Source organism: Sylvia atricapilla, chromosome 22 (assembly GCF_009819655.1).
Source record: "Sylvia atricapilla isolate bSylAtr1 chromosome 22, bSylAtr1.pri, whole genome shotgun sequence".
Lineage (NCBI taxonomy): Eukaryota > Metazoa > Chordata > Aves > Passeriformes > Sylviidae > Sylvia > Sylvia atricapilla.
In genome coordinates, this window is record NC_089161.1 from 4,429,897 (window position 1) to 4,442,976 (window position 13,080).

General features: G+C 45.3%; 1 protein-coding gene across 4 annotated transcripts in view; it reads right to left on the bottom strand.

Moving 5' to 3' along the window:
• Positions 1-1,663: 1,663 nt before the first annotated feature.
• Positions 1,664-13,080, bottom strand: part of VPS13D (vacuolar protein sorting 13 homolog D) — a 96,252-nt gene continuing 84,835 nt past the window's right edge. For all 4 annotated transcript variants that reach the window (XM_066334313.1, XM_066334314.1, XM_066334312.1 and 1 more), the window contains 3 exons: positions 6,593-6,724; positions 2,877-3,117; positions 1,664-2,224 (listed from right to left, as the gene is read on the bottom strand). In XM_066334313.1, the coding sequence (XP_066190410.1) occupies positions 2,093-2,224; positions 2,877-3,117; positions 6,593-6,724 (505 nt within the window). In that variant the 3' untranslated portion in view covers positions 1,664-2,092. The remainder of the gene's footprint in view (positions 2,225-2,876; positions 3,118-6,592; positions 6,725-13,080) is intronic.

A 13,080-nucleotide genomic window follows, 5' to 3' on the forward strand; every position in this document is an offset into this window, starting at 1 on the left:
AGCAGAGGGGAGGGAAGGGTGTTGTTCATATTTGCCCCATGCTCCCATCACTGCAGGAACCCCTCAAGCTGTAGGAGCTGTTGGCAACAGGATCATTCATGGTCCAGCAATGATGGCAAGGAAAAGGGGTTGTCACTGTGAAGGTGTCACAGATGAAGGAGGACACGCAAGACTTCAGACAAAAGTTCAGACAGACAAAACTTCACCCCTGGTTTTGGAGTCTAGACGTTTCTTTTTTCCAGTTACCTTCATGCCTTGAGAAAGTGAGGACATTCCCTGTCTCAGGAGTGGGCAGACAAGTGATGTCTGTGTCCTGGGGTCAGACTTGGTGACAGGGTCAGTTAGTGGGGTGGGGTGGGGGTTTTTCCATCAGGGACAGTGTGGACACAGCCCCTGGATTTGTTCACCTTTGCAGGAGCACTGGAGTGAAATTCTGGGCCAGGGAAAAGGCAAGGGAGGAGAGGCCAGGAGGAGAGTGTAGGATAGTAAAGGGGGAGAAGAACAGTAAAGGAGAGGAAAGGTGGAAAGGATGGGACAGGTCAGTAAAAGGGATGAGAGGACTGGGCAAACAGGCAAGGAAAGGGGAGGGGAGTAGAGAAGTAAGACACAGAAAAGGTTCATTTCTACAAGTCATTTCCATGCTGTGGCATCTCTTTACCAGTTAGAGACAGTTCTTCCTTCCTGTCCCTGCTGAGGTGTTATTTCACCTCCTCTTTATTTCACCTTGAAGCTGGGCAGGTTTTTTCACACAAACAGCTCTCTGAGTTGAGGGCACTCCAAGGGTGCCACTGCTCAATGAGGTGTTTGCACATCATCTCCTCATGGATGGTTACAGACCCCAAGTACTCCATCCATCCCCTGGAAATGCTCCAAACAGCAGTGAACTACTCCCTGTTTTCCCTCCCTACCTTTAGCAGCCCAGTATTTTACAAGAGCTCAGAACTGGTTTCATTCTAACCTTCAGCACCAAAATATTCCCATGTGTCTTCATGAAAGAACTTTACCTTCAAATTACTTCACCTTTTAAAGCTCTACTTACACTGAATCGAAAGGTTTATAAGGTCACACTTTAAAATGCAGGTTACTCAGCAGTTACAGAAGAGTTGTGTCTTCATACCCAAAGCTGGCACCTGCAGGGAACAAATGTGACACTGAGGGCTCCAGTTCCTGTGGGTTAAGGTGTTTCAGAGCACTCACCCCTCCCTTCTCAGTGTGGTTACAGTTAATGAGACAAATACCAATGTGCTGTACAACTTTGGAAAAAACCCACCTTGTTTTTTTTATTATTTAGAGGTTTACTTCTGAAGATACTGGGTGATCTCCTCTCCTCCCACCCGAGGGAGGGAAAAATCTGAAGTTAAAGGTCCAATTTCAAAGGCTGTTCACTTCAACTGCTTCAAAAACAAGTCAGAAAAGGGGCCTCGAGATGCAGACTGTGAATGCAAACTGAATCCTCCCTATTATTTACCAAAATGCAATTTTTTTGTTAAAAAAGAGGCTGACATTGCAGTGCAAGACCAGATCTCCTGTATTTACCTGTATTAGTGAGTTAAGAGAAAAAAGCCAACCAAAAACCAAACAACCCAACCAATGCCCCGCTGTTAATGCACCCTATTCCTGGTGTTAAAAGCTCCAAACCACAGGACACCTGTGCTCCAACAGCTGAAATTAAGTCTTAATTTTATTTTTTAAAGGTTTATCTACATTCCTGCACCGTGAAAATCAGTTTTCTCAAGGAAAAAAAGACGACAGAGAGAGAGAAGAGCTTGTGTCAGGTAGTGCAGTATGACTCAGTAGAGCTCCTTTAATTTCTTTACACAGTAAACAGACTCATATTTATACCAACACCCGCTGCCCGTCATATTTACATGGACACTTGTACATATATACATGTTAGCAAAATACAGGGCTTTTCTCAGACCCAAAGCTGTGTCAGCTACACCTCTGTTATACAACTAGTGCTTAAAAAAGAAAAGCCACTTCTTTTGTTTTCTCTAAATACTAAAATTGTATTTTTTTTCCTTCTCTAGTCACACAATTCTGGCTCTAGCCTGGTACTTGCAGCTCTTTCTGGCAGTGAGGAAGTGGATTTTCAAGAGTCCAGCTCGAGTTGTTCTTGATTTTCACTAAGTCTCAGCATCAGCTGCTGCTCATAGTAAAGGCTCTTTGCATAGTTGATTTCTTGGGACAGCTTTACTGCCAGAGCTTCCGATTTCACTTTCACCTGCAGAAAGAAAGGGGATTTTTCTTAATGTGCTCCTGCTGTCAGCTAAAACAGAAGAGATTTTAGATTTGAAGTAAGGGACAGAAAGGCTTCAGTGGAGTTTCCTTCTCAGCACTAAGAGGCATGAGGGAGCACCAGGCACACACACAGATATTCAAGGGTGAGAGCAGGAACACTGTGCCATATCTGAGGTTATTTCCTTTGCCTCCCCTCCCACCTTTTATCTGGATGGTCTGTTTGGAATGTGAACTGACTTGGGTCAGGGGTGAGCTTGTAACTGGGCCTGTGGAACTGCCCCTGAGCAACTACTGTAATGGCACAAAATGTAAACACTGGTTCCAGTGTTAGAGACCTCACAGTAAAAAAATACTACACGTAGGAGAAGATTAAACAGACAGCAAAGCACCCAGGTTCCATTTATGTGGTAAAGTTAAAAGCCTTTCACAGGTAAATACATGTTTCTTTCTGTTACTTTTCTGCCTGCAGGAATATTTTAGGGTTTTCCCTTCTTCAGCTTTCTCAGGAGTTTGGGGAGCCAGTCACTCTGCAGTCACTGAAACCTGGGCAGCAGCTGTTTTCAGTGCTGCCAGAACAAAGGCTGTGACTAAAACACTTTGGGGAGCACAAGGGGAAAGGGGAGGCAGCTCCTCACCATGGGCCGCTGCTGGGAGGGGCCTGGCATGGCCACGCCGCTGCTGGTGTTCACAGCCTTCTTGGTGAGCTGGATGTACACATTCCCGTGGTCCTTGGACACCAGGCAGTGGTACAGGTCATCATACCTGACCTCCAGGAAGATGGAATCCCTGTCCATGCAGTCCCCACTCCTCAGGAAATACACGGCCTTGGAGGAGATGAGCACGCAGTAGCTGTCGATGTTCTCCACGGCAATGAAACTGCAACAAAGGAGAAAACGTTGTTAGCCTAAAGCTAAAAATAGCAAATTAACCAGTGTCTTCACCTGTTCTGTGACCTTCAGAAGTCCATCAGAAAATGCAGTAGTGCAATGTGTACAATTCATCTGTGTTTAATTTAAACTGTTTAGAAATGGAGCTGATGAAGGACACTCGCCTAGTTATAAAACGATCATGCTGTAAATCAAACATTAGTGCTGCCTGCCTGGCCACCAGCTCTGGGCATGACAGGGACACATAAAAATGTCCTTTGACAAGGACTTAGGAACAGTAATTTCCTTGCTCTGGAGCACTGTGAGTCCTAATGCTGAAGCTTAATTGCAACTAACTCCAGTTCCAGAGCTGGTATGTGAAAGGTTTGCAGACATTTATGACAACAGCTGTCCTATAACCCTCCTGTGCTTCCCTGCTCCCCACACCTCCCTGTCTTCAAAACCAAAAACAAGTTGAACCTGCTGCCAGGATCAGTAGCAGAAAAGAGAAATTAGCTGTTTAACAAGGGGTGAGAGGTTAAGCAGCAAGCAGGTTTCCCCAGGGAGATTAGGCTGAGTGATGAATAGGAAAAGGGAGAGAAGAGTGAGTTAGGAATATTGAGAGTTACGATGGCTGAAAAAACTGGTGTATGAAAGAAAAACTGTAAGGTGCAAGAGTGAAATGGAAGTTGAACACACAAATTATTCTCCCCCACTCCTGATTTACTACTGAAATGAACCTCATTAGTGTGGCTTTTTAAATGCTGAAAAATTCAGCAACTTGAATGTGGAATCATAGCTGAGTAGAGTAATAGAGTGGTGCTAAACAGAGTAAAACACCTCTGCCAACAGCCCCCAGGGTTGACATGCATCTCTAAAGGAGGAGTCTGCTGCTGTCAGGCAGGTTCCCAATTGCTGCCCTCTGAGCCACTGCTCATACAAACCTGCCTGCTGTCCTCACATCCTGCAGAATCCTCCACTGCCTTAGAGATCAGTGACCTTTGTCACTAACTGTGGGTTTCTGGTAAACAGAAAAGTTCCCCATCTTCAAATGCACCCTTGGCTCTACCAGTTAAATATCACTGTGCACAAACTACTCTGATCTGTAGCCAAATAAACCCAGAGCTATAAAAGGTATGTTAATAGCCAAAAATATGGCTAGAGGTCAGACCTTGGTTTATTTTTGTGGTATAAAAGGATAACTCCAGTAATTCTGTATTCCCAGTCCTCTCAAAGACATAGCTCTGCACTGAACTCCCTCACACTGGGAAAGGTGCACACACCAACTCCATGGTCATGTCAGTGCTGAGAAGGGCACAGCCAGCCTCATTAAAAAAGGCCTGTAACATGCTTTGCCCACCTCTAATTTTGGATGAAGCTCCAGGAGGTGGTAAAAAAACCTGTGTTCCTTTAAGTAAAACAAACTGGAAGAAAAGTGGATTTCAGCTTAGAGGAACCCAGGTGAAAGACAACATTAACAGAATTCCGGAAATCAGCAGCTGCCCTGCAGTTTTCCATCAGAGTTCAAACACTTCAGGGTAAGGTTCTGCCTTTGAAATTAGTTAAATAGGATGGGGAGTGACATTTTTTATGAAGTGTCACAGAAAACTTAATTTAAACCCAGAGCAGCAGTACAGCTGCAGAAGAACAGCCTGGTGCCCTGGACAGGCACATCAAACATGAGTGTTTGAAGGGAGGCCCCAGATCCCACCAGGTCAGGATGGAACTGGGGACACCAGGACATCCAGGGGGACACACAGGGCACTGCCAGCTGCTCTCAGGTCCAGGGGAAGCACCTGGGCACTAACCACAGGTTGCATTTGCTCTGTAAGAACAACAATGATACATGTACTTCTCCTTACAAGACTGTTGCTGGTGGCATGTATATATTCTGAGGAATGGAAACAGAGGTCAGTGAGTTAATGGAGAAGCCCAGAAACATTAGCTAATTTGTAGTTCAGGCTCTACATTTTGTTCTAAGTTTGAGTCACGCATTATTACCTTTGCTCTTGCCAACTGTTAAGTTCTTCTCAGTGTCTAGTTCTTAAAACAGGTATTTTTAACCTTTTCAGATACTACTGCAAGATAAAACTTTTTTTTAAACCTATACATCTACACTATTAAAAATATCTCAAATTAATAAAATTAAAATTTAAATGAAACATGATCCAGTAGAACAAAGTAGAAGCAACCAGATCTCTGGAGAATTTGTGGGGTTTTTAACAACATCAGGAAGTAATTACACAATATTTTCCAGAAGTGAAACAGCGAGCCTAACTGGAAAAAAATGTGGAAACATTTAGTTAGAACAGTAGAGCAAGGTATTAAACCCCCTTTTATGGATTTAACTCTGAAGAAAAATATGCAAATAATCAGGTCTTCAAATGTGTTTCTGATTATGATACTAGGATAAAAGTCAGAGGCATAATTTTGTACTTATTTTCCATGACAAGAAACACTGTGTTCCTGCTGAATGATGTTCCTAATGGTGAGAGTCAGTGAATGAACAGTGTGACTTGATGACAAAGGCCACTGCTCTGCTATGGGCTACACTGGTGATGTTTTTTGGTCACAAATTGCTCTTCCCAGTCTCCCTGCCTAAGAGCCATCCTGAATAGGCACAAAGATCCTGAAAGGAGACAGAAAGAGGATACCCCAAATGTGAACTCACGGGGCCACAAGGAAGGGGCAGATTGCAATCTCTTCCTAGGCAGAACCTGGAGTGGCACATGGAACCTGCCCAGTGACACTGGTGACACCAAGTGACCCTCTGAACCTGTACATCCCTCCGCCAGCTCCACCATCAGCAGTTCTGACCCTTTGCCTTGGCAGATGTGCTGATGGGTGACAGACACACCATGTGACACCCTCCCCTGACACAGCTGATCAGTAACTAAGGTTGAGATTGGGCAAGAGATGAATTCTGCCCTTAGACCCCAATCCAACAAACTGATATTCCTCCTGTAGAGCCACAGAACAATTTGGGTTGGAAAAGCCCTTTGAGCCCATCAAATCCAACTGTTCCCCCAGCACTGCCCAGGCCAACACTAACCCATGTCCCCAAGTGCCACATCCACATGGCTTTTAAATCCCTCCAGGGATGGCAACTGCACCACTGGCCTGGGAAGCTGTGCCAGGGCTTTATGACTTTCCATGAATAAATTTACCCCAATATCCAACCTGAACCTCCCCTGGTGCAACTTCAGGCCATTTCCTCTCATCCTGCCCCTTGCTCCTGTCCCCCATGCTGTGGGAGCAGAGCCTTCTGTCAGGGAGCTGTGGAGAGCCACAAGGTCCCCCCTGAGCCTCCTCTTCTCCAGGCTGAACTCCCCCAGCCCTCTCAGACACTCCTGGTACTCCAGACCCCTCCCCAGCTCTGCTCCCTTCCCTGGACACACTCCAGGCCCTCAATATCCTCGCAGTGGTGAGGGTCTAGAACTGAAGAGAAGTACTCAGAGTAGCTGTGTAAGCAGCTGTGTACTCACAACTCATCCTGGATGTTGTCTGTCAGTTTGAAGAGCTGCTCCTGTCCCTCTGCTTGGCTCTCCAGGTAGCGGGGCAGGAGCCCCTGGGGTCCCCTGCAGCACCGGGGCTTCCGCACGCGCTCCGCCTGGGTCCTGCAGCAAGAGATTACAGACATCACCTCTGGTGAGAGGTGCAGCCTTTCCTTCCTCTGACACCTGTCTGCACACACAGCTCTGCTCATTCTGAAATACAAGGACTACAAAAATCCCAGGTCTTCACAAGCACGGCTTTGTGTAGATCCTGGAAGACCTGGATCTGGAAGATGCGGCGTCTACTCACACATTTCTGTGAGGCACAGAACCATAAAATAATAAAAATTTTTAGAACAATTTTGTCTACAGTGAAGGAGCAAGTAGCTAAATTAGTAGGAAGAAGTGACCCAAGCAGCATATACTCTAAAGATTTGGTGGTGTACTTATTAGCAGTTTTACTGATTTGACTGTTTCTTCTCACTGCTCTAAAGAAAATAATAGTGCAAAAATCCTAGCAAGAGCTCTCACCAATGGACAGTGCCAGGAGACTGCAAACCCTATGGTTATGGAAATAGGAACACACAGTTAAGTGAAGACAGAAGAAAAATCCTCGTTAATTAGGGTTTCCATAGCAGGGTTTAACATACTTTATCCTTCAGTGTGCCTATTAAAAATGACAGTAAGAAGGACACACACTTGTGGGCTGACAGCCATCAGAGGTTGATACTGGCCACAGCACTGCAGAACTGTTGGCTCAGTTCCTCCCTTAGCAGAATTTTGTTAAAAAATAATACTCTGAATTCCTTCAAGCTCCTGGAACGCCCTGCCCCTGAAGAATTGTGTTACAGGCTGACGAGCTCTGCTTCATTCCCTGTCCCTTCCCAGCAGCATCACTCTGGGGCTGCTCCATGGTATTTCACAGCTCTTCCAGGCTACTGCTGTTACAAATTTCCCAGCCAAACCCACCATTTTGGATTAGTGCTCTCCCTTCCCATCCTGACTCTTTGTAAAACCCTGCACAAGAAACTCCAACCTTTCTGATCCAGGGACAGGAGGAAGGTCCCACAAAGCTTTAACTTTGCTTTTGAAGCTGCCCACCACCAGGTGAGAGCACTCATCCTCTGGGCTCCATGATCTGCAGATGTTTTCTCTGGAGCCTCATTGCCTTGTCACCCTTCCCCCTCAGTAGCCCTGTCCCACACCTGAACCCTGGGTACCCTTTTAAAATTTGTTTTCCTTGAAGTTTTTGACAACCCTTAATTCAGTGGCTGCAGTTGTGCTATAAAAAGTACTATGGCTCTGGAGCAAGTCACCTCTCCTACCCCTTAAATTCCTTAGATATAAGCAAGATTCATCTGCACCAGGTACAGCATCCTTGTCTTTCTAAACCTACAGAAGAGGTGAACAACACATGCCTGTTTTTACCTATTAGAGCCTTACAAAGCTATAAACAAAAGTGTTTGCCTCCATGAATGCCAAATGTTGAGACAAAAGTTCCAAAGAAATGAAAGAATTCCAACCAGTATAATCCACATCTTGCTGCTTGTCCTACCTACTAACTTCTGAAAGCAGGAAAATGGCAAAGGATCACAAATCAAAGAAACCCCTGTTGGCTCTTAAACCTCTCTATGGCACCTACTGACAAGTTCAAAGAGTGACTGACTGTAGCCTGAGGTGGGTTTTAATTAACAGTGGCCAATTAATAATGTTTTGCTGAGACACTTTCCATCTGGCATTCAGGAAGGTTGGATAACTGGGACAGAGCAGCTGCATCGTGCAGTGGGTTTTACACGAACCACCCTCCAGACAAACATTCCCCTGTGCCAGCCTCTCTAATACTCTGTAGTTCCTTGAGAAGAAGGATCTGAAGCACTGCAACCAAGACTACCCTGATGGTAGTGGGATAGAACAGGGCCTTTTAATCCCATGGACACTGTAACTACAGGGACCATTGGGTTATTATGTTTGGCTCATAGCAGGTCAGGGAAAAAGTACCAGTGCTACAAAGGCATTGGGCACCACAATGGATTTCTGAAGGTCTGGCAATTTCTGAGCCAAGATTTATGTTTTGGTTTTGTTTTTAAATGGAAGAAACACTTCAGAGTACAAGTTCTGTGCTCACTGTGCCCTCCATGCTCAGACACTGCTCCTGGTGATAACAGATCATTCCCTTCTTGGTGATAAGGCCAGCAGCTCTCCAACCCCGTGCCACTGGTGCTGTGCCTAAACTGAATGGATTTAGTCCACTGCCCCCTTGGCAAACTGCTCTGTTTGGTCTGCACAGCTAAAAACATTCCACACCACTTGATTTTTTTAATCTAAAAATTTGTTCTGCTGTCTCAAGTTACGTTCTGTAAATAATAAGCAAGCCTGGTGAAATCCCCAAAGCTGCAGATTTGTCAAGCAGAGCGGGCGGCAGTGCCCACATCTGGGTTCCATTACCCAGGCACTCAGCAGATCTGCTGATTCCTTTTTAATAAGCACACAAAAGCAATACAAGGCAGGAATGCCCTCACGTCTGCCCAGCACAGCAGGGAATGGTGCTGCTGGATGGAGGCACAAAGGGCTGGGAGAGGGTGTTGGGAGGGAACACTGCAGCCCTGCCCTGCTCCCAGCTGAGCACTGCAGCTCTCACTCCAGCTGACACTGGAACCAGTGCATGCCATGGGCTGCTTGGCAGTTGCTGAGCAGTTCACAGAATCCTTGGGAGCAGGTTTTAAGCCACAAGTTTTGCAATCAAACACATCATCAACCTGATGAAGGAAGTGGTCAGGAATTACTGGGGATAATTATTGACCAACTTAGGTTGAGAAAACTCTCCAAGAGACACCACATGTTTTCCAGAATCACCTGTCCTTGCTCCTTCACTCATGTTTGCCCCTGTCAGATACCCACTATCAGGTCTGTAGATGTGATTCTTGCAGAGGTGCATAAACACACAGCGGTTTTCAGAACAGCAACTGTTACTTATCTTTGATGGTCTCTTGGACCTAAAAAATTTCCTTCAAGTGTACCCTGAGTGCCTTGACAAAAACATCAAAAAATAAAATTCAGAAGGCCTCAAACTTTGTATATCAAAAGATGTTGGTCTGCTAAAACAAACCATCCCTATTCTAAAATGATTTAGAAATTATTTACAAATTTTCATCTTTCAGTTTCCTCAGCATCACACCCAGAATAATTATTCATCATAATACAACTTTAGGAAATGTAGCAACTTCTGAGAAAAACCAACATGGACAAAACCCCATGACCAACAGTAATGACTGGATTTCATTTAAAATGTGTATCTGGGGGATTTCTCAGCTGGGTAAGAGAACAGCACTGCAAACCACAGATCTGCTCAAAAACCCAGCCTGAGCATGCACACCCCAAATCCTGCACAAACAACAGCTCTAAGTGCAAGGAGATGAAATTTCGGCACTAGAACCAGTTTTGGATGGCCCAGGCTCCTCACAGACTTGACCTGCTGCAGCTCCTGCCTGCCAGCCAAACCCTGTGGCCACACCCTGGGGTGCTCCTGGCCATGGGCTCCCTCCCAAGGGATCCTTCACCCCAGGGCTCCCCCCAAAACTCTCTAGGAATCATTTTCTTTAGCCATACCCAGTTTTTGCTGCCAAAACTTCAGCAACTGTCACCAGCCATGGTCCAATCTCATCACCTCGTTATCCCAGCCCAGTTAAGCAGTAATTTGCTGGTTCTGCTACAGCTAAAATTCAGCTAAAATTCCATTGTAAACTCGATTTTTTTTCAGGTTTGCATAAAATTTAGTGACAAAAGCCTGCTCTGGGCTGTTGCTTGGCATACTGACTTTCAACCTGGCAACAATTTTTATCCCCTTGAAATAATTATAAAACAATCTTAATTCAAACAAAGGAAAATGGCAGGTAATGTAAGACAGAATTCAAAAGCTGCTGGTATTTTAAAGAAATAATAAAATCAAACTATTACTGGCTCTGGAAAAAGTCTGCTTCCTAAACACAGGGAGAGTTGCTTTGTCTGAGGAGGCTTCAGTGCATTTCAGACATTAAAAGTGACATGATCTCATAAATTAAGGGAAGAATAACCTTTATCTTCTACCATAAAATAAACAACTAAAATACCTGGTCCACTTGCTCGAGTTCCAGACTGACTTGGACCTGCAGCCTTCCATGAGGATCACCATCCCATGCACATGATTTCCATGAAATGCAGAATGAGGACGATGCTTGTGCCACAGACACGATGGGAGGACGCTGTGCAAAGCACACTGGGGAGTGCCAGAACCAATTATATGCTGAACAGTGTATGCCTTAAAAATTGAGCTGAAAACTCAGCCATCACAGCAGCAACCTCAATGCTGCAGCCATAGCTTGGGAACACATGGCTAACAAATAAGAACAAACATGTGCCACTTGTAATGGGGTCTGTAGTGCACATCACACCTCTGCACAGCACTAAAACTCCCCTATTTCCATGATTCTTTCCTCACTGATGCACTGAACTTTGTTTCATGTGCTGAACCCATGTGATGAGCAGGAATATTCCTTGAATTCACTGAGCAGAAGGGGAGAGACAGCAGGTTTTTGATGTGCCAGTTTTCAGCGCCTGGGAACATTTAATGCCTTGGGCCTAATTTCAGGAAAACATGTGGCAATCTAGACTCCCTGTTTCCTGGGGATTCTACTGGTGCTCTGTCTCAGGGGGTCAGTGCAGTTGCCTCCCTCCCACCCTGTGCTGGACTTGGGGGTGCAGTTCCCAACAGGCAGGTCGCTAATCCCAGAGATCCGGCAAAGCTCTGCCATGGGATTCATTCACTGGTTCCAACACAGATGCTGTTAAGGTGTGTTAAAATGCACACATGGTGCAGTCAGTTGAGTGCTGGATTTGGCATCAGAATGTCTCAGTTAGATGCAAGAATGTGTAAAATCACGAGCCAGACAGCTCCCTGCTGACTGCAGATCTGAGGAAGCTCATATGCGCCGTTTATTCCAGCAAATGCATGGAATATATTGTGCTTGTTAAACGTGTTCCCAAAATGCTAGTTTCAGGCTGAAACATGCAAATAAATGGTGCCTAGGGTTAAAACCTCCCACTTACAGTCAAATCCCTCCTCTTTGGAGGGATCTCCCAGCTCAGATGCTGCAGACCTTTAGCTGACCCGACATGCCTTTAGTAGAGTACAGCGTGCTCAAGGAGCAACTGTTTATCATGGAAGTTGTTCCTGCCAGTTTCTTGGAGATAGAGCTTTTCTCCCTCTTCCCTTTTCTTTTGTACACCAGATCAAAACAAAATTAAGAATTATTCCCTGGATTTGCAATTGTACATAACCTCATCAGGCTCCAAGTTCAAAAGGCACTGAGAAGAGATTAATTAAGATACAACTTAAGTTTGACATCCATATTACAAATCCAGCATCTGAACAAGGTGTATGAGCTTGCACAGCAGACAAAGCACTAACACCACTTGCCCTACCTCGGCCTGTAACAGCTGTGCAGCAAAACTCACACTTTCTCAAGCACTTTGGTAACATCAAGCTTAAGAAGTTGACAAAACATAACACTGCCATCCCAGCTTCCCATTTCCCCCAGACTCTTCCTGTACTGATTACAGGGATGAATGCAGCTGTCACCTTAAAGAGTTTCTTGTTGAACCAATGTGTTGAAAAATGCTCCCATTTACCTTCTGACTCGATGTAAAAGATGGTTTACAGCAGGGATTTCCTGCAAACACCTGTCTGAGAACAGGAGCTGAACGTGCCTTGGTGAAACCAAAGTGTCCAAGACCGTAACACTGCTCAGCCTCAGGGCACTGTGCAAGGGTTTAAAATATTAAATACTATCTGCTGTCAGGCAGGGCCTGAAGCAGATGGAGCACTGCTCGTATGTCTGTGCCCATGGAACCCCAGACTTGGGCTGGAAGGCCCTTAAAGCTCATCCCATTCCACCCCAGCCATGGGCAGGGACACCTTCTGCTATCCCAGGCTGCTCCAAGCCCAGTCCAAGCTGGCCTCGGACACTGCCAGGGATGGGGAGTCATGTCTGTAATGGTCCCATCAATGCTGCTCAAGCAATATCCAGTTGTAACAAATGCAAACATGGTCACTTTGAGTGTAAAACACTTAATTCTAACAGAAATGCTTCCACACTGTATTCCTGCCTTTCTGGGAAAACAAATGTACTTGGAGGAAAAAAAACCCAGAACAACAAACCAGGGGCCCTACCCATCATCACAACAGTGTCTCTGGCTGTGCATGAAGGACTGTGTCAATCAACTCTAATGACTGGACATTTCTTCTCTTTCTGACCCCCCTTTTATATTTCTCAGTTACTACAACTGGAGCTGCAACAGGCACAGCAAAGTGCTCTAGCACAAACCTCACCCAGAAAAAGCTACTCATGAGGTTTGTTTTGATTTTTAAAGTTTGCAGTTGCAAGAACAATTCAGATCAACTGGCTGTACTTACAAAACTGATAAAGAGCATTCCACATGTTAAC